General features: G+C 39.6%; 1 protein-coding gene across 2 annotated transcripts; it reads left to right on the forward strand.

The window, feature by feature from the left end:
• Positions 1–2,219: 2,219 nt before the first annotated feature.
• On the forward strand, positions 2,220–19,917 carry LOC132870500 (GTPase IMAP family member 8-like). Of its 2 annotated transcripts, XM_060904160.1 has the most exons (6): positions 2,220–2,537; positions 5,499–5,549; positions 5,905–6,522; positions 10,872–11,480; positions 16,169–16,810; positions 17,111–19,917. In XM_060904160.1, the coding sequence occupies exons 2-6, from the start codon at positions 5,528–5,530 to the stop codon at positions 18,976–18,978; spliced, it is 3,759 nt and encodes a 1,252-aa protein (XP_060760143.1). In that variant the 5' UTR covers positions 2,220–2,537; positions 5,499–5,527; the 3' UTR covers positions 18,979–19,917. The 2 variants fall into 2 exon arrangements, with proteins under 2 accessions (XP_060760143.1, XP_060760144.1); XM_060904161.1 differs by lacking the exons at positions 2,220–2,537; positions 5,499–5,549; positions 5,905–6,522; positions 10,872–11,480 and adding an exon at positions 14,247–15,239.
• The last annotated feature ends 144 nt before the right edge of the window (positions 19,918–20,061 follow it).

Below are 20,061 nucleotides of genomic sequence, written 5' to 3' on the forward strand. Positions count from 1 at the left end.
CACGGCACGGCTCAGCCGCGTTGGTAGTGGAAAAGCGGCATAACAGTACTAACTAGAGACACCTGGGGAAAATGGACAGAACTATTCTAATGAGATGACTGCAGTGCATTGTGGGAATCCCACAAGTTCAAGGGAGGGAAACATTGAATTTCATATTGTGGTAGTTTTCCAGCATTGTTCAGGTTTGTATGGCAATTTTTAACAGAATTTATAATAGCAGTCAATACACTAACACTTCTAGAATGATGTAGGCCCAGCTTTGTCATGAAAACATGTTTGTGCCATGAATGTGAGTTAGAAGACCTTTCAACTAGACTACAATGCACAGGCATCATATACACATCTGCACCCTGGTGACCAGATGATGAACTATTTGTCCATACACTAACAGTCCATACACTCACACCGGGGTCTGTTTGTGTACTGACTATTGTGTTAGTGTACTGACCAATCTGATAGGATGACAGTTTGATGTCTCTCAATCCCTTTTGTCAACCTACTAGTATATAGGCCTATACCTAGTACATGTATCCTACCAGGATATCTTTAAAGGTTTTCTGATTAGGCCTAGTCAATTTCTGAGTGTCTGTGTACTGACTTAAATTTGAATTTGCCCCTCCCCCCCACTCACCTTTTACAAACTTAATTTTACTTCCAGCTTTTTACTACCATTTTTGAGGTTCAAAAATTAAATCTATTACTGTTCTGCTCAAATAATCAACTTCGTTGTCTTATTTTTGAACATGTCAGTACACAAACATGCTGTCAGTACACAAACGCTGCACCCTTTTAATACATATATTTATTGTTCTATTGTGATAAATATATATTTTCAAATAGAATTATTTATAATAAGGCCCAGATTTGTAATTGGGGTCAATTACATTTTGATTTTTGTCAGAGATTATGGATTTATTAGGCATTTCAGAGACCTGTTTGTGTACTGACAGAGACAAGGGCAACCTTGACCTTGAAATGACCTTGAATTTTGCCATATCAAGCAATAAGATACTTTGATAAAACTCCAAAATTGGCTACCAGAATTCTGCCTTATGAACTTATCAGTTTGCTCAAGGTCCATATCCCAATTTGCAACTCTAGTGGAGAACCACCCCAAGCTCTGCAAAGAGTCATAAAGACTGCGGAGAGGATCATAGGGACAAAACTTCCTTCCATGGACTCTATGTATGTGCAGCGCTGTCAGAAAAGAGCAGAGGGAATCATCAGAGACTCACTCCACCCAGCTCACTCTCTGCTCAGACACAAACACTACAACCTGAGACAGCAGAGCGGACAGCATCATCACTCATAGAACACGGTTCTTCAACAGCTTCTTCCCTGCCACAGTCAGACTGATGGCAAAACAAAACTATTGAATAAGTGCAACAATAACCCATTACTACCTCACTTCACTTGTCATATGCAATGTGATATATTATTATCTGTGAAATAGGATTATGTGTTATATACCCTCTGATAAATGTGCAATATTCTAACTGTGCAATATCCCCACATAACTCTCATCCCCCTCCCAAAATGTGCAATATTTCCATACAACTTTCCCCTCTTTTCATAATCCAGGAACAGCACTCAGGACTAGCCTTTTATTTTATTACTGTTATTTAACATTTGCCCTCTCCTTCTGTTTAATACTTGTATTTAAAATTTTGTACATATTACCACCTTTTTGTATAGTGCTTTATATTTTATATTTTTTATTATAGTGTTCCATTTCCTAACATTGTATTGTATAGTGTTTATATATTTCATATTTTTTATTATAGTGTTCTATTTCCTAAACTGTTGACTCTGAGAGCCCTGCACAAAAATTCCAATGTCTCTGAACTGTTGGGTGATGCACAAATGACAAATAAAAAACCTTGACCTTATAAGGGCTTCAACTTTTCACCAGCATTCAGAAAACAGGTGGGAAAAGATAAGTACACAATCATTCAGAGAGTAATGAGCAGCCAGGTTTTACTCACGAAATTCATAAGATGATTTAATCAACCAGAAGTGTGACGTTAGCCCCGGACAGGTAAAGTTGCTTTCATTTTCCGTTTCAGCGCTGTTACGAAATGGCCTCGAGTAAAGGTAAGCAGCAACACATCTTTTATTCAGAGTACTATATCACACGCTTTAAAGGTTTAAAATGTTAAAAGTTTTCATCATTTGTTAAAACTCGTTTCACTCTTCAGCCATATACGGGTTTTATAGGACTATTTTATAAGATCAGCCATGTCAGTATTTTTCTCCAGACTCCTCTGAGAAAGTTACTGAACCGGTTCCTGTTTTTCACTGAACTCAGAAGAGTCGTCCGGGAATCTTAGTCCGGAGGCCTGTGTCCGGGATTTAAAACAAGAAAAATAATTATGCAGATGTCACCTCGTACTGGGAAAAACCCTCTGATCTGATGTCCTTTGATCAGGAGGACAGAGTGGCAAGAGGAGCCTTGTGATCATGCGTCTAACAAGCGAGAGCAGAATGAAAAAACAGGCCGAGGTTCAAGGAGCATTTAGAAACCAGAGTTAAAGCAGGTAATGTGTCAAATTAGAGGAGCGCTGGACGGGAACTGATCTGATACTGAGGGATGGAATTGTCTCTTTTTGCAGTTAATTTTAACTCCCTCTCATATATAATATATAGTCATGAACCGGCTCAAATTCAAGACAAAAATCAGGGAGACCACAAAAATAATCAAAATTAACATATAAACTAAATTTATTTAACGAATATTAAAACAAAAACAATTAAAATGATGTAAATCAAGGAGGTCAGTAGTATAGTGAGTGTGTAAATGAAAAGAAAAATATTGTAAATGAGTACTTTAAATAAAGAAAAGACTGACCACACCCAAAACAAAACCTATCCCAATGTCCAGCCTGATGGAAGGAGAGAGAGAGAATTAACTGCATCAGTCCTCTTATATAGTAATCAGGAACTGAGTAGGTGCAGGTGTAACTCCCAGTCTCCTGAACACAACAGGACCACCTCCTGAAGAGGAAGAGGAGGGAACAACAAACAAGGAAAACCAAACAGCAAAGAAGGGGTCATGGGGTCATCACTATCTATCTATCTATCTATCTATCTATCTATCTATCTATCTATCTATCTATCTATCTGTGTGTACTTTATAAAAGTTAAAAGTGGTAAGACTTTTTTTTGCAAGAGACTCAAGTGTGACTGGTTTTTGGAAAATGCAATGGGGCGATACTGTACTATTATACTATACTGTACTATTATACTATACTGTTTCAGTCGGTTACTACAAAGTCGTCTCTGGCTACTATGACAGCACGACACCTACATAAAACACGCAGTGCTGCTAACACACCGCTGTGCTGCTGCTGTGATCACTGCACTACTGATCCGCCCAAACCACTTTGTTTATTTCACCCCAAAATCAGCCCTTTTCCAGTGCATTTTGAAAACTGCTGGACAGGACGGCTGGAAGAATAACTGGTTTATTTTTTTTTAACTTCATCTCATTATCTGTAGCCGCTTTATCCTGTTCTACAGGGTCGCAGGCAAGCTGGAGCCTATCCCAGCTGAATACGGGTGAAAGGCGGGGTACACCCTGGACAAGTCTCCAGGTCATCACAGGGCTGACACATAGACACAGACAACCATTCACACTCGCATTCACACCTACGCTCAATTTAGAGTCACCAGTTAACCTAACCTGCATGTCTTTGGACTGTGGGGGAAACCGGAGCACCCGGAGGAAACCCACGCGGACACGGGGAGAACATGCAAACTCCACACAGAAAGGCCCTCGCCGGCCACGGGGCTCGAACCCGGACCCTCTTGCTGTGAGGCGACAGCGCTAACCACTACACCACCGTGCCACCATTTTTTAACTTATGTAGCTCAAATAATATAATAAGTGAGTTAAATTTACCCAGTTGCTGGGTTATAGAAAACAACCCAGAATGAGTTAAAACAAGAAGCCATGGTCATCACTATCCCCAGCCACAAGGATTTTATGAACAACCCAGCATTTTAGATGGTACTGTCCAGTCATGGCTTAAACAATTCAGTAGGGCTCCAGATAAAGCTGTCATCTATAAAAGTAATGTAAAAGGACATTGGCTTGCAGCATTGATCGATGTAGAAGTCATATATTTTTAATTTTGAACCTCTTAATACTTAGAACATTATAAGCCCATTGCTTTAATATTGATTTATGTCATAAATGCTATGACACCTTCATAAAACGCTACCCAGCTTTTTTCAGTAGGATGAGCACACAGAGTTGCATTGATGTAGCTTTACGTAATTTCTGAGAAAACGTATCTAGATTGAGTCCAATTGTACAAAGTCCAGTAATGAAAATCAAAGGCCATAACTCTGAAAATAATAATAATTTCTTGTAAATGATTTTCAAACACAACTTAAATCTAAGCATGTAAAGTTTCATTGATGTAGCTCATGTAGTTTCTGAGAAAACTTGTCCATCCGTCTGTTTCAATCTGGACTCCATTCCTACAGTGGGGAAAATAATTATTTGATCCCCTGCTGATTTCATAAGTTTGCCTGGTTACAAAGAAATGAGCAGTCTATAATTTTATGGTACTTTTATTTTCACAAATAGAGACAGAATATCAACAAAACGTCCAGAAAAAAAAACACATATAAAGGTTATAAATTCATTTGTATTTGATTGAATGCAATAAATATTTGATCCCCGACAAACCAGCAAGAATTCTGGCTACCACAGACCAGTTACTGTCTGTGCCCATGAGCCACACAGATTAGTCTGTCACTTTAAGAAAGTACTCCTAATTTCTACTCGTTATGGTTATAAAACACCTGTCAACAGAATGAACCTCTTCCAGCCTCTCCACCACAATGGGCAAGACCAAATAACTTTCAAAGGACATCAGGAACAAGATTGTAGACCTGCACAAGGCTGGAATGGGCTACAAGACCCTCAGCAAGAACATCGGTGAGAAGGAGACAACTCTTGGCGCAATTATTAGAAAATGGAAGAAATATAAAATGACCATCAATCGCCCTCAGCCTGGAGCTCCATGCAAGATCTCACCTCGTGGGGTAAGGATGATCATGAGAAGGATGAGGGATCAGCCCAGAACTACACGGGAGGAGCTTGTTAATGATCTCAAGGCAGCTGGGACCATAGTCACCAAGAAAACCATTGGTAACATACGATGCCATAATGGATTAAAATCCTGCAGTGCCCGCAAGGTCCCTCTGCTCAACAGGGAGCTCACTTCCTGTTTGATGGCTTGACCGCTGATTTTTATTGGCTGCAATGGGTGAACACTTTGGCGAATCAAAAAGTCAACAGATGATGGTTTTGAATCTTGGTCTGAAGATAGTCTCTGCCAAATTTCATAAAGATCGGACAAAATTTGTAACTTGTGGAAACTTAATCATTTTTGATAAAATCCAAAATAGTAGAAAATTCCATATGGTGGAAATTGATGTAATGGTGTGTGTTGAACCCAACTTGATAGAATTTTTCTCCCTCACAGGGTTTTTATGCCCTAAGAGATGTAAAAGCATGCCGATATCTCCACCCACAAGTGAGTATCATTGACTTCACAACATCCAGAGATGATACTGTCATTTGTCTGATGATTTATAATTCTATGAATGAATAAATGTTATGTTTTACAGAACTATATTTGAACAATGTTGTTAAAAAATGTGCCTTAGTTGTTGCATTGTCACAATACCAAGTCAGTGTTGTCCCTGAAAGCAGCTTAAACCCTAATCAATTGGGTCTCTCTCTCTCTCTCTCACACACACACACACACACACACACACACACACACACACACACACACACACACACATATATACACAGATCAGACATAACATTAAACCACCTGCCTGATATCGTGATCATTCATATTTTGTTTCCTAATAATGTTTCAGTGTCTGAAGTGAGAATTGTGCTGCTGGGGGAAAATGTTCTCCTGACCAGTAGAGTGGGAAACTTCATCCTGGGCAGATCTGCATTTGAGACTGAACTTCATCTTCCTTCAGTAAAGCTGCACAGTGAGAGAGCCAGTGGTCACGTGGAGGGAAGAACCGTCATCATCATCAACACGCCTCATCTCTATAATCCAGATCTCTCTCAGGAGGAACTGGCTCAGAGAGTAAAGGAGTGCATTTCTCTCGCTCATCCTGGACCTCATGTGTTTCTGTTAGTGCTTCAGTCAGAAAAATTCACACATGAGCAACACGACAGAGTCAGAAGCATATTGGAAACTTACAGCCCGCTGTCTCGGAAACGCTCAATAGTGATAACTACAGGTGAAGACCATGGATTCATCAGTGAATGTGAATTTAGACACCACAGAATTCAGAATGTATCTAAATTCAATAAACATCAGGTCCTTCAGCTTTTGTGGAAAATAGATGCAGTGGTGAAGGAGACCGGGGGAAGTGTACTACAAGAGAAGAAACACTCAGGAACACTGAGAAGACATCAGGAACATTTAAGTGAAAAAACAGCAAAAACAGTAAAGGAAAACCTGGAGGAGAGTAAAGGTACGTGTAATTTATGGTTTTCAGTCATGACCATGAGATGTTAAAGCTCGAGTAAAATCTACAGTTAAAGCTAGTTTCCCACACTTCAGTGCATGCTATCTATTGCAGCTTCCTCAGAAATGTTCTTTATTGATTGGGTCAACTTCTAAATTAATTAAGAAAGCATTTTATCGCGATACAATTAAATACGTACAGCAGAATGTGGAAGAAGGTTGGAATAGGCAGTAAAAACTCTGATTTAAAACTTTCACAAAGAAGGACATCAGTGGAAGAAATTAACATTCAAGTTGAATAAATCTACAATTTCTTTCCACTTCAGAGTTTTCCCTCAGCAGTGGGGGGAAGAAAATTGGAATTAAGCTCAAGGCTTTGTGAGAATGTAGTAAAGAACATGTAGTGTATTACAGTGCCAGTAAATGTAAGTCCAAAGGGAACTTTGTAGTTCTGATAGAACGCTAACACCGTAAAAAAGCATTTTAATACAAAAAAATGATCAGGTCTGCAAAAAGACCTGATGATCCGTCACCTGTTTCGGTCTATACAAGAGTAAACCCTGATACTGATACTAATGTCTTGTGTAAAGCAGTCTCAGCCACCTTTATATAAAATATTTATGAATAAATAAATAAATAAATAAATAAATAAATAATTCAGCTATATTACATGTCAGTGTTTCCAAGGAGAGATGATTTGTGTTAAATAAGTGCACACCTCACAATCACAGTGGAGTTCGAGTATCTTCTGTTCAGATCTCTGTACTCTCATACATTATGGTGACACTAAATACTAGGGAAGTAAACAAAGACTTTATTTGGAGTGAACAGATAATGCAGCCTACATGGATATGAATACAGATATGGACGTTCAATGGAGTATATTTTGGGTTAAAAAATGCATCGAGATCCTCATCTCATCTCATTATCTCTAGCCGCTTTATCCTGTTCTACAGGGTCACAGGCGAGCTGGAGCCTATCCCAGCTGACTACGGGCGAAAGGCGGGGTACACCCTGGACAAGTCGCCAGGTCATCACAGGGCTGACGCATAGACACAGACAACCATTCACACTCACATTCACACCTACGGTCAATTTAGAGTCACCAGTTAACCTAACCTGCATGTCTTTGGACTGTGGGGGAAACCGGAGCACCCGGAGGAAACCCACGCGGACACGGGGAGAACATGCAAACTCCGCACAGAAAGGGCCTTGCCGGCCACGGGGCTTGAACCCAGAACCTTCTTGCTGTGAGGCGACGACGCTAACCACTACACCACCATGCCGCCCGCATTGAGATCCTGCAGGATGAAAAAATTATTTAAATTAAAAAAAGTTTTCATTTAAATGTGCAGTTTTAAAGGCCAGCTGTCACTGATGTTCGTGGGGAGGTTTCAGGAAGAACTCCACTTTAACTTCAAATCAAAAATCTCACAAAAAGATTGAATATAGTCCAGAATGTTTGGACAGAGGGACAGTAGACATATTTCTATTTGATTGAATGCAATAAATATTTGATCCCCTACAAACCAGCAAGAATTCTGGCTACCACAGACCAGTTACTGTCTGTGCCCTTGAGCCACACAGATTAGTCTGTCACTTTAAGAAAGTACTCCTAATTTCTACTCGTTATGGTTATAAGACACCTGTCAACAGAATGAACCTCTTCCAGCCTCTCCACCACAATGGGCAAGACCAAATAACTTTCAAAGGACATCAGGAACAAGATTGTAGACCTGCACAAGGCTGGAATGGGCTGCAAGAACCTTGGTGAGAAGGAGACAACTCTTGGTGCAATTATTAGAAAATGGAAGAAATATAAAATGACCACCAATCGCCCTCAGCCTGGAGCTCCATGCAAGATCTCACCTCGTGGGGTAAGGATGATCATGAGAAGGATGAGGGATCAGCCCAGAACTACATGGGAGGAGCTTGTTAATGATCTCAAGGCAGCTGGGACCATAGTCACCAAGAAAACCATTGGTAACATACGATGCCATAATGGATTAAAATCCTGCAGTGCCCGCAAGGTCCCTCTGCTCAAGAAGGCACATGTACAGCCCCATCTGAAGTTTACCAGTGAGCACCTAAATGATTCAGAGAAGGCTTAGGAGAAGGTGATGTGGTCAGATGAGACCAAAATTGAACTCTTTGGCATCAACTCAACTCATTATGTTTGGAGGGAGAGAAATGCTGAATACAATCCCAAGAATACCATCCCCACCATCACACATGGAGGTGGAAACATTATACTTTGGGGCTGTTTCTCTGCTAAGGGTACAGGACAACTTCACTGCATCTCATTGTTGAAAAGGTATCAGTCAGGGCACGGGTAAAAAAACATTTCCATGCCATTAGATATACCATGGAGCACAGTGAAGACAGTCATCAAGAAGTGGAGAATATATGGGACAACAGTGACATTACCAAGAACTGGACAATCCCTCCAAAATTGATGAAAAGACAAGATGAAAACTGGTCAGGGAGGCTGCAAAGAGGCCTACAGCAACACTGAAGGAGCTGCAGGAATTTCTGGCAAGTACTGGTTGTGTACTGCATGTGACAACAATCTCCTGTATTCTCCATATGTCTGGACTATGAGGTGGGGTCAAAGAAAAACATCCAGGCCTGGCTAAATTTTGTAAAAAAAAAAATACATCAACTCTCCAAAAAGCATGTGGGAAAATGTGTTATGGTCTGTTGAACTTTTTGGCCACAATTCCAAAAGGTATGTTTGGCACTGCGCATCACCAGAAGAACCCCATACCCACGGTGAAGCATGGTGGTGGCAGCATCATGTTTTGGGGTTGTTTTTCTTCAGGTGGAACAGGGGCTTTATGGGAAATATGAACAGTTCTAAATACCAGTCAATTTTGGCCCAAAACCTGCAGGTGTCTGCTAGAAAACTGAAGATGAAGAGGAATTTCATCTTTCAGCACGACATTGACCCCAAGCATACATCAAAATCAACAAAAGAATGGCTTCACCAGAAGAAAATTAAAGTTTTGGAATGGCCTAGCCAGAGCCCAGACCTAAACCCAATTGAAAATCTGTGGGGTGACCTGAAGAGGGCTGTGCACAACAGATGCCCTCGCAATCTGACAGATTTGGAGCGCTTTTGCAAAGAAGAGTGGGCAAATATCGCCAAGTCTACATGCGGCAGGCTGATAGACTCCGACCTAAAAAGACTGAATGCTGTAATTAAATCAAAAGGTGCTTCAACAAAATATTAGTTTAAGGGTGTGCACACTTATGCAACCAACTTATTGTGCGTTTTTTACTTTTTATGTATTTCCCCCAACAGATTTGTTTGTTTTTCAATTCTCCAGGTTATAGGTCACATTAAAGGTGGGAAAATTTTTGAAATTATTTGTCATGGTCTAATTTTTTTACATCAGAAAAACCAATCATTTTAATGGGGTGTGTATACTTTTATATCCACTGCAAGTGATTTTTGCCAGTTAAATGCTTTAATAACGGAACTTTTAGATCTAGAATAGAATATAGCTGAAAGCAGTGATGAGGGGACCAAGCATATCAGCAGGCAATAGTTGCCATGGAAACATATGTTGTTAAGGCTGTATGCAATGCAAGGTCAATTGACCAAACCTTGGCTGAGATATGAGCTCACGTCCTGTTTGGTGGCTTTGCTGCTGAAATTGTTCAGCTGTAATGGATGAATGGTTTTGAAAATAAAAACTGAACCTTTGTCTGAAGATGATCTGTGCCACATTTGGTGACAATTGAACAAAATTTGTGGTCTATGAATTTTTTTTAAACTTTTAGATACAATCCAATATGGCGCTGCATCAGTTAGGCTATCGAGACAAATTGCTGTTTCTTCCCCTTGGGATCCCCTACAGTATTACCAGACACAAGGATTATTTTAAAGGCAAATGCAACAACAGTTATTAAGCAAAATGCATTTTTATTTATTGCAGCATCTCCTGGTAGTCAAATGACACAATTTTTCTGCTCCTTCAAAATGGGGTCCCAAGTTCATGTACACAGTTTGGGTTTGATACATCAAAGCATTGCTGGGATATGAGCTCACTTCCTGTTTGATGGCTTGACCGCTGATTTTGATTGGCTTTAATGGGTGAACACTTTGGCGAATCAAAAAGCCAACAAATGATGTTTGTGATTCTTGGTCTGAAGATAGTCTCTGCCAAATTTCATAAATTTCATAAACCCTAATCAATTAGTTTAACGTTGTGTTGTCTTAAGGGTGTCTCTCTCTCTCTCTCTCACACACACACACACACACACACACACATATACACAGATCAGACATAACATTAAACCACCTGCCTGATATTGTGATCATTCATATTTTGTTTCCTAATAATGTTTCAGTGTCTGAAGTGAGAATTGTGCTGCTGGGGGAAAATGTTCTCCTGACCAACAGAGTGGGAAACTTCATCCTGGGCAGATCTGCATTTGAGACTGAACTTCATTTTTCTTCAGTAAAGCTGCACAGTGAGAGAGCCAGTGGTCACGTGGCAGAAAGAACCGTCATCATCATCAACACGCCTCATCTCTATAATCCACATCTCTCTCAGGAGGAACTGACTCAGAGATTCAAGGAGTGCATTTCTCTCGCTCATCCTGGACCTCATGTGTTTCTGTTAGTGCTTCAGTCAGAAAAATTCACACATGAGCAACACGACAGAGTCAGAAGCATATTGGAAACTTACAGCCCGCTGTCTCGGAAACGCTCAATAGTGATAACTACAGGTGAAGACCATGGATTCATCAGTGAATGTGAATTTAGACACCACAGAATTCAGAATGTATCTAAATTCAATAAACATCAGGTCCTTCAGCTTTTGTGGGAAATATATGCAGTGGTGAATGAGACCGGGGGAAGTGCGCTACAAGAGAAGAAACACTCAGGAACACTGAGAAGACATCAGGAACATTTGAGTGAAAAAACAGTAAAGGAAAACCTGGAGGAGAGTAAAGGTACGTGTAATTTATGGTTTTCAGTCATGACCATGAGATGTTAAAGCTCGAGTAAAATCTACAGTTAAAGCTAGTTTCCCACACTTTAGTGCATGCTATCTCTTGCAGCTTCCTCAGAAATGTTCTTTATTGATTGGGTCAACTTCTATATTAATTAAGAAAGCATTTTATCGCGATACAATTAAATACGTACAGCAGAATGTGGAAGAAGGTTGGAATGGGCAGTAAAAACTCTGATTTAAAACTTTCACAAAGAAGGACATCAGTGGAAGAAATTAACATTCAAGTTGAATAAATCTACAATTTCTTTCCACTTCAGAGTTTTCCCTCAGCAGTGGGGGGAAGAAAATTGGAATTAAGCTCAAGGCTTTGTGAGAATGTAGTAAAGAACATGTAGTGTATTACAGTGTCAGTAAATGTAAGTCCAAAGGGAACTTTGTAGTTCTGATAGAACACTAACACCGTAAAAAAGCATTTTAATACAAAAAATGAACAGGTCTGCAAAAAGACCTGATGATCCGTCACCTGTTTCAGTCTATACAAGAGTAACTCCTGATACTGATACTAATGTCTTGGGTAAAGGAGTCTCAGCCACCTTTATATAAAATATTAATTAATTAATCAATTAATCAATAAAAAAAAAAATAATAATAATAATAATAATAATAATAATTATTATTATTATTATTATTCAGCTATATTACATGTCAGTGTTTCCAAGGAGAGATGATTTGTGTTAAATAAGTGCACACCTCACAATCACAGTGGAGTTCGAGTATCTTCTGTTCAGATCTCTGTACTCTCATACATTATGGTGACACTAAATACTAGGGAAGTAAACAAAGACTTTATTTGGAGTGAACAGATAATGCAGCCTAAATGGATATGAATACAGATATGGACGTTCAATGGAGTATATTTTGGGTTAAAAAATGCATCGAGATCCTGCAGGATGAAAAAAATTCTCATCTCATCTCATTATCTCTAGCCGCTTTATCCTGTTCTACAGGGTCGCAGGCGAGCTGGAGCCTATCCCAGCTGACTACGGGCGAAAGGCGGGGTTCACCCTGGACAAGTCGCCAGGTCATCACAGGGCTGACACATAGACACAGACAACCATTCACACTCACATTCACACCTACGCTCAATTTAGAGTCACCAGTTAACCTAACCTGCATGTCTTTGGACTGTGGGGGAAACCGGAGCACCCGGAGGAAACCCACGCGGACACGGGGAGAACATGCAAACTCCGCACAGAAAGGCCCTCGCCGGCCCCGGGGCTCGAACCCGGACCTTCTTGCTGTGAGGCGACAGTGCTAACCACTACACCAGCGTGCCGCCGAAAAAAAATTATTTAAATTAAAAAAAGTTTTCATTTAAATGTGCAGTTTTAAAGGCCATCTGTCACTGATGTTCGTGGGGAGGTTGCCAGGTTTCAGGAAGAACTCAACTTCAAGTCAAAAACCTCACAAAAAGATTGAATCTAGTCCAGAATGTTTGGACAGAGAGACAGTAGACATTAATTTTTAATTTAAAAAACAATAAACCAACAACAGAAAAGTTAAAAGTGGAGTGCGTTTGTGATTAGGAGTATACTGTATATCTGCAACACACAGAAATTATAGGCAGAATCTGGCAACGCTGTTAACGGAATAAAAAATCTTTAACATTATTCTAACACTCCTGTGGCTCTTGGGAAATGAGGAACACAAGGTTTTATTTTTTTATAGTTTCATTTTATTTACAGATTTGCTCACACTTTTCTGTGTCTTTATTTTTTTTAATTTATGCTCTGGGTCACACATGCGCTCTCTCTCTCTCTCTCTCTCCCCACCTATGGACACCAGCATAGCTCTACTGGACTCTCTGCAAATACTCATTTAATTCATATTAATTTGTCTGCTCATTGCAAATCTTTTTCCTTGTTTTTAAATGATTGTTCTCTGTTATTCTTAAAAAATCTTTCTGGAAGCTGCAGTCATGATAAAATACTGCCTAAAGGACTCCAGAAACACTCAGAGTGCCTCCAGATTTATAGAAGTGTCTGATAAGAATGTCCATAGAAATTTCTGGTATTTATGGAATCTAACGAACAAAAAAAACCTTATGTAAATCTGATAACATATTATTAGATGGCTATTATTGTCAACTGTAAGTTTCTTCATTGGGAACGTCTTTGTTGTTTTGAAACAGTTACAGTATGTGGTAATAGTTTATCTCATCTCATCTCATTATCTCTAGCTGCTTTATCCTGTTCTACAGGGTCGCAGGCAAGCTGGAGCCTATCCCAGCTGACTACGGGCAAAAGGCGGGGTACACCCTGGACAAGTCGCCAGGTCATCACAGGGCTGACACATAGACACAGACAACCATTCACACTCACATTCACACCTACGCTCAATTTAGAGTCACCAGTTAACCTAACCTGCATGTCTTTGGACTGTGGGGGAAACCGGAGCACCCGGAGGAAACCCACGCGGACACGGGGAGAACATGCAAACTCCGCACAGAAAGGCCCTCGCCGGCCACGGGGCTCGAACCCAGAACCTTCTTGCTGTGAGGTGACAGCGCTAACCACTACACCACCGTGCCGCCCATAATAGTTTATTATTAATAATAATAATAATAATAATAATAGTTTATTCAGTGACATTTGAAAGAAGATATAAAACTTGCCAGAAAGTTCCATAGGACATCTGGTTCAAAAATTAAACTGTTAAATTATATAATAAATTGAATAAATATATTTTTTAAAGTTGTTAGAATTTGTGACTAAAATGGATTCTTCTTCCAGAAGTCCTGTTTTGTTTTTCCCCCCCTCACTGATTTTCAGTGTTTCCAGGGCAGAGTAATGGGCTTCTCAGAAAAACCTTCTGGTACAGACCACGCCCACTATCAGTTTAAATCCAAATATGAATATTTTTAGCTCGAAACAGATACAGATAAAGATAATGTTATTGGATTACACCCAGTACATGCACTGTAGCTTTGAATGTGTTTTTTCTTTTGCAATGTCTGATCTGAGAATTATTCTGTTGGGAAAAAGTCTCTCCGACACCGGCAGTGTGGGAAACTGCATCCTGGGCACAACTGCGTTTGAGACTGAAGGGTCTCGACATTCAGTATCACTTCAGTATGGGAGAGTTAGAGGACATGTGAAGGGAAGATCCATCACCATCGTCAATGCACCTCATCTTTTTCAACAAAGCCTCTCGAATCATCAGCTCACACAGTCTCTTAAAGAGTGTGTGTCTCTGTCGGCTCCTGGACCTCATGTGATCATGCTAATTGTACAGCCAGAAGATTTCACTGAAGCAGACAAAAGAAGAGTGGATCGCATTCTTTCAGATCTGTCTCAGGAGGCTCATAATTACACCATGGTGCTAACGACAAAGAACATAGAAATCGGCACCAGTGTAGCTCAAGATCAGGAAACTGTCCTACAGGAGATCATTGCTGAATGTAATTACAGACATTTAAATTTCAGTGGATGCAGCCAGGATGCTCTTGTGAAGAAGATGGAAGAGATGGTCAAGGTGAATAAAGGAAACCTTATCTGCGAGGTATATGAAGAAGCCGACTCTGCAGTAGGCCAGAAACCATCTGAGCAATTCAGAGGTCAACTGGAAAATCAAGAAACAGTAGGACTGGGAGAGCATACTAAACCAAAAAAGCAAGGAAAGTCTGGTCATGCAGGCATAAAACCCACATTTAATATATTTAAAGGTGGATTAAATGTGAGAAAGAAGGAGCACAGTGGTAAGTACCCACCACACAATTACAAATTATCCTATTTTTTTTCAGTATTCCAGTATTTTCCAGTAAATTCATAAAAGGTAACATGGTAACAGGAAACTTTTAGCTTATGATCCAGTCAACTTACAAATTATTGACTGATCACACTCCAGTGTGGAGGAATTGAGGACCCTGGTGATCAGGCCAAGTGATAAATCTCATGACTTTTTGAGCACATGTTAGTGATTAGTGATTGCTCATTTCCAGTATTCCCAATAACCAATTGCTGATCAACAGTACACTGATCGACATGGTTCTCATTGACCAATCACTGATCAAAGGCTCTTTTTAAAGCTCTTCTTTTTCTTTTTACCTGTGTTTTTTAAAACAGGTCTTTCAAACTCAGGAAATGAGTAATGAAATTATAAGCTCATTATAAACTAAAGCACATTCTGCACTCAGGTTAAGACTAGAATTCTGCTTGCTCTCTTTCTAGCATTCAAGTCAAATGAAGTTTTTTTGTGTAGCACTTTTAAAGCAAGACGGCCTTTCAATTTCATAAAATCGGTGAAATTTAGTTCCGTCTGAAATGTGGTGATTGTGATATCTGTTTATTTCTGTAATATCTCACAAAATATCAGGTCATTCTGTGGCTGGGAAGTTATTTAATTTGAGGGGATTAAAGCAAATAATGTGCATGAAATCGCTTGCTTGGCGCAGTCAAGCAGACGGGGGAAGTCCGTGTGCGCATGCGCAGGTTTACCTTCTTCTTCTTCTTTTGGGTTTTAAGGCAGCTGGCATCCACAGTGTTGCATTACTGCCATCTACAGGTTTCCCTTTGAGCGTGCACTGACAGTTCCATCATTCTGTTGCTAAACGAACAGCTCCTGATGCTGTTGTAATATTGTAATTGTCAACACAATTAATTTGTTTGTTTGTCTGATTAATTGTAGAATTAAAAGAGACTCCACATTTGAACCTAGTGCTGCTGGGAATGGAAGAATTAACGGCCTCAGTGTCTAAAATATTATTGGGTAAAAAGTCCTCACTGGTCCAGTCAGAGTCCAGCTCCGAGTGTGTGGTAAGGAAGGGAGAAGTGTGTGGATACCTGATAACGCTGGTGGAGATGCCCGCTCTCTACAACACTCGACTCTCAGAACAGGAAGTGATGCGTCAGACTCGACACTGTGTCTCTGTCTGTGATCCTGGAGTCCATGCTTTCTTTATCATGGTTCCTGGAGGTCTCAGTGATGAACATAAAGCAGAAATAAAGATGATTCAGAGGGTCTTCAGCTCCAGCATTAATAACCATGTCATATTCCTCATCAACCAGCAGTCGCAGAAGGAACAGATAGATCAGACTCTTCAGTCTGTGATAAAGACACATGGAGGACGATCTAGATTCTACAGCAGCAAAACAAAAGCAGATGATCTGTTTATCTGTGTTAAAGATCTTCTTAAAAACAACAACAATCGTCTGTACACGATGGCCATGTACGCTGATGCCCAGGTTGAAACACAGCTGCAGTACAAAAGAGAAATTGAAAATCTGCAACAACAAGTGACTGAACTCAAGAGGAGGACTCAAACAGAAGGTAAAGTGATTATCAATTTAAAATGATCTGAGTATTTATCAGTCTGTTTGCTTTTCTCAGAAGGAAAAGGACAGCTGTTACTTGCATTTATCAGAAACTGTTTATAAATAAACATTTTGTTGGACAGCATCATCATTAGCATGTCAAAAGGAATTAAATTTGCAGATGTAATTTTACTTTGACAGTTCAGATGAGATAAAATAAGGACAAAACCCATGACATGATTTTATAATAACTCGAGCAGCTTTATTCATGTTTGTCTCTTTTAAAGATCAATGTTTTTTTTTTTCATTTGTACAGATTTATCAAAAAGCCCTGACGCTCTCAGAATTGTGCTGTTGGGGAAGACAGGAGTTGGGAAGAGCGCATCAGGAAACACCATTCTGGGGAAAAACGCATTTAAAGAAATGATGTCACTGCAGTCAGTTACCACTGTGTGTCAGAAAGAGACAGTAGAGCTCGGTGGGAGACGGATTACTGTGATCGACACTCCAGGACTGTTTAACACAAATATCAATAATGAAGAAACCAAGAGAGAGATTGTTAAATGCATATCGATGGCAGCACCTGGTCCTCACGTGTTCCTGCTGGTGCTGAGAATCGGACAACGCTTCACACAGGAGGAGACAGAGGTAGTGAAATTCATTGAAAAGACTTTTGGTATAAAATCGAACACATACACCATCGTACTCTTCACCTGCGGTGATCAGCTTAATGAACAGACATTTGAACAGTATATGAAAATTGCTGAGCCAGAATTAAACAAACTTCTGTCAGCCTGTGGTAAACGATATCAGGTGTTCAGCAACAGTGATAAATCCAGCAACACTCAGGTGTCAGAGCTCCTGGATAAAATCGACTTAATGGTGAAGGTGAACGGAAGAGGCTACTACACTAATGAGATGTTCCAGGAGGTCGAGGAAGCTTTAGAAGAAGAAAAGGAGAGAATACTGAAAGAGAGAGAGGAGCAGATAGAGAGAGAGAAAGAAGAACTGAAGACCAAACATGAAGCTGAAATGGAGGACATGAGGAGAGAGATGCAGAAACAAAAAGAAAGACAAGAGGCAGAGGAGAGAAGACAAGAGGAAGAATTTAAACAGAGAGAAGAGCAAATAAAAAGAGATATGGAAAAAAGGGAACAACAGGTAAGACAGGACTTTCAGAAGAGAAGAGAAGACGATGACATGAAGATGAAGGAATGGATGCAACAAATAAACAGAGAGAGAGAGGAGAACAGGAAACAGTGGGAGAGAAAAAGACAGGAAGATCAGAAACAGAGAGATCAGGAGGAGGAGGAAAGGAGGAGGAAAGAACAAGAGTGGAAGGAGAAACAGAGAGCGGAGAATGAGAAGTTTCAAAGAGAAAAAGAAGAGATGAAAATTCAAAAAGAAAAAGAATTAAAGAAACTACAACAGGAGTATGAACAGAAGGCAGCAGAAGAAGACAGGAGAAGAAGGGATTTAGAAGAAAAGATAAAGGATGCAGAGGAAAGTAAAAAGAAGGAACTACAGGATCTTCAGTTATCTCAGCAACGAGAGTGGGAGCAGAGGATGAGAGAGGAGGAGGAGAAGAGAAACAAACAGCAGGAGGTCTGGGAGGAAAGAATTGCTGCTATGGAGGATGAATGGCATTCAGATCAGATTAGGAAGGAGAGGCAATATGAGTGGGAAAGACAGAAAGAAATGGAGGAGAGAGATTTAAGAGAGAAGGAAAGAAAAGAGAAAGAAGAACAAGAAAAGAAAAGAATAGAAAATGATTTCAATGAAAAGATCAGAAATATGGAGGAACAGCTAAAGGCACAAAGAGAAAAAGATGAGAGAGAAAGAAAGGAAAAGGAGGAAGAACTCAAAAAGGAAATAGAGGAAAAACTACGGAAACAACAGGAAGATTTCAGAAAGGAGAAAGAAGAAGAAGAAAGAAAACACAAGGAGGAGGAGGAGAGAAATCTTGCCTTCATTACAGAGCAACACAAGAAAGAACTGGAGACCCAGAAAGCACAGAGAGAAGCAGCAGCCAGGAAACAGGCAGAGGAAGAATTTAAAGCTCAACTTGATGCAGAAGTTAAAGAGGCGAAGCGTAAAGGGTTTGAAGAGGGCCGTGCACACGTCGAGTCAGAAAGAACAAGACCAGGCAGAGCTATCGATGGATTTATTAATTATTTCTACTAAAATGAAGAACAAAAGGAAACTGAATGAAAGCTTGTTTGAAATTCATTCAGACTTGATGTTTTTAAATCCACATTTTTTAGTTAATATCAGTTTATCAGTAGATTAACATGTGATTTATATCAACAGCATTATGCTTTGTTTCAGGTCGGTTTGCCTCTATTTTAATTACATTGTGGGTTTTTTGTAACATAAAATTAGATTCTGTATTTTTTAATATAAATATCTTATTTCTGTTTCTGCGGTTACTGATCTACTGGGGTTTAAATCTGAAGCACAACGACACAGTTACCCTCCATATTCCTTTATTTTACCTCCAAATGGACCATTAATCAATCAGAGATGCACGACATGGACAAAAGTCCCTGAATATAATATATTTGTGTTTGTTGTGTGCATTAATATGGAGTTCACACACTCTTCACTGCTGTAACAGACCAATTCACAGATACCAACATCACTAACAAGAAATTCACAGCACAGAGAGAAACACAGATTGTTACCACTGATCGTGTATATCAGTGGAGAAAACGGATATTTAACTGCAATTTGCAGAAATGTTTGTATTTAAAGGCAACCAGCTGAATGCATAAACAAATATTATTTGGTTATTATACAACATTTACAGAAGTGTAGTTGCTCTGCAGTGTGCTCCATGTCCATAGAACAACAAACTGCCTTTAAATGCAGTGGAAGAGTTTTATTACCTCGCCGGGGCGGAGTCCACCAGGGGGCGAGGCATTGTTTTCAGTGGGGTTTGTTTGTTTGTTTGTATGTTTCTTTGTTTTTTGTTAATGATACTACAGGAAAACAGCTGGACCAATCCTCATGGTACCCTCTATACTGAAATATCTTAAATGGCGACTCGCACAGTACTTTCAGCTCGGTTCTTGTTCTTGTTTGTCACAGATAAAATAATTGCAAATTATGTATGTAAACAAAGTGCTGTAATCTTTGAAATAAACATTTTTTCATTGCTATGCTTACTATTATTATAAATATAATTTTTGTTATACATTTTAAAATTTTTCATATTCAAATCTCCAAATTTGATAAATCATCACATTTAAAGTGTTGTTATGAATG

The sequence above is a fragment of the Neoarius graeffei genome, chromosome 22 (assembly GCF_027579695.1).
Source record: "Neoarius graeffei isolate fNeoGra1 chromosome 22, fNeoGra1.pri, whole genome shotgun sequence".
Lineage (NCBI taxonomy): Eukaryota > Metazoa > Chordata > Actinopteri > Siluriformes > Ariidae > Neoarius > Neoarius graeffei.

Bases quoted from the DNA above. Each gene is read 5' to 3' on its own strand.
- LOC132870500 (XM_060904160.1), top strand. From the start codon at position 5,528: ATGCCGATATCTCCACCCACAA. The intron at 6,523-10,871 runs GTACGTGTAATT...ATAATGTTTCAG, and splicing joins AAACCTGGAGGAGAGTAAAG to TGTCTGAAGTGAGAATTGTG. The intron at 11,481-16,168 runs GTACGTGTAATT...GATTAATTGTAG, and splicing joins AAACCTGGAGGAGAGTAAAG to AATTAAAAGAGACTCCACAT.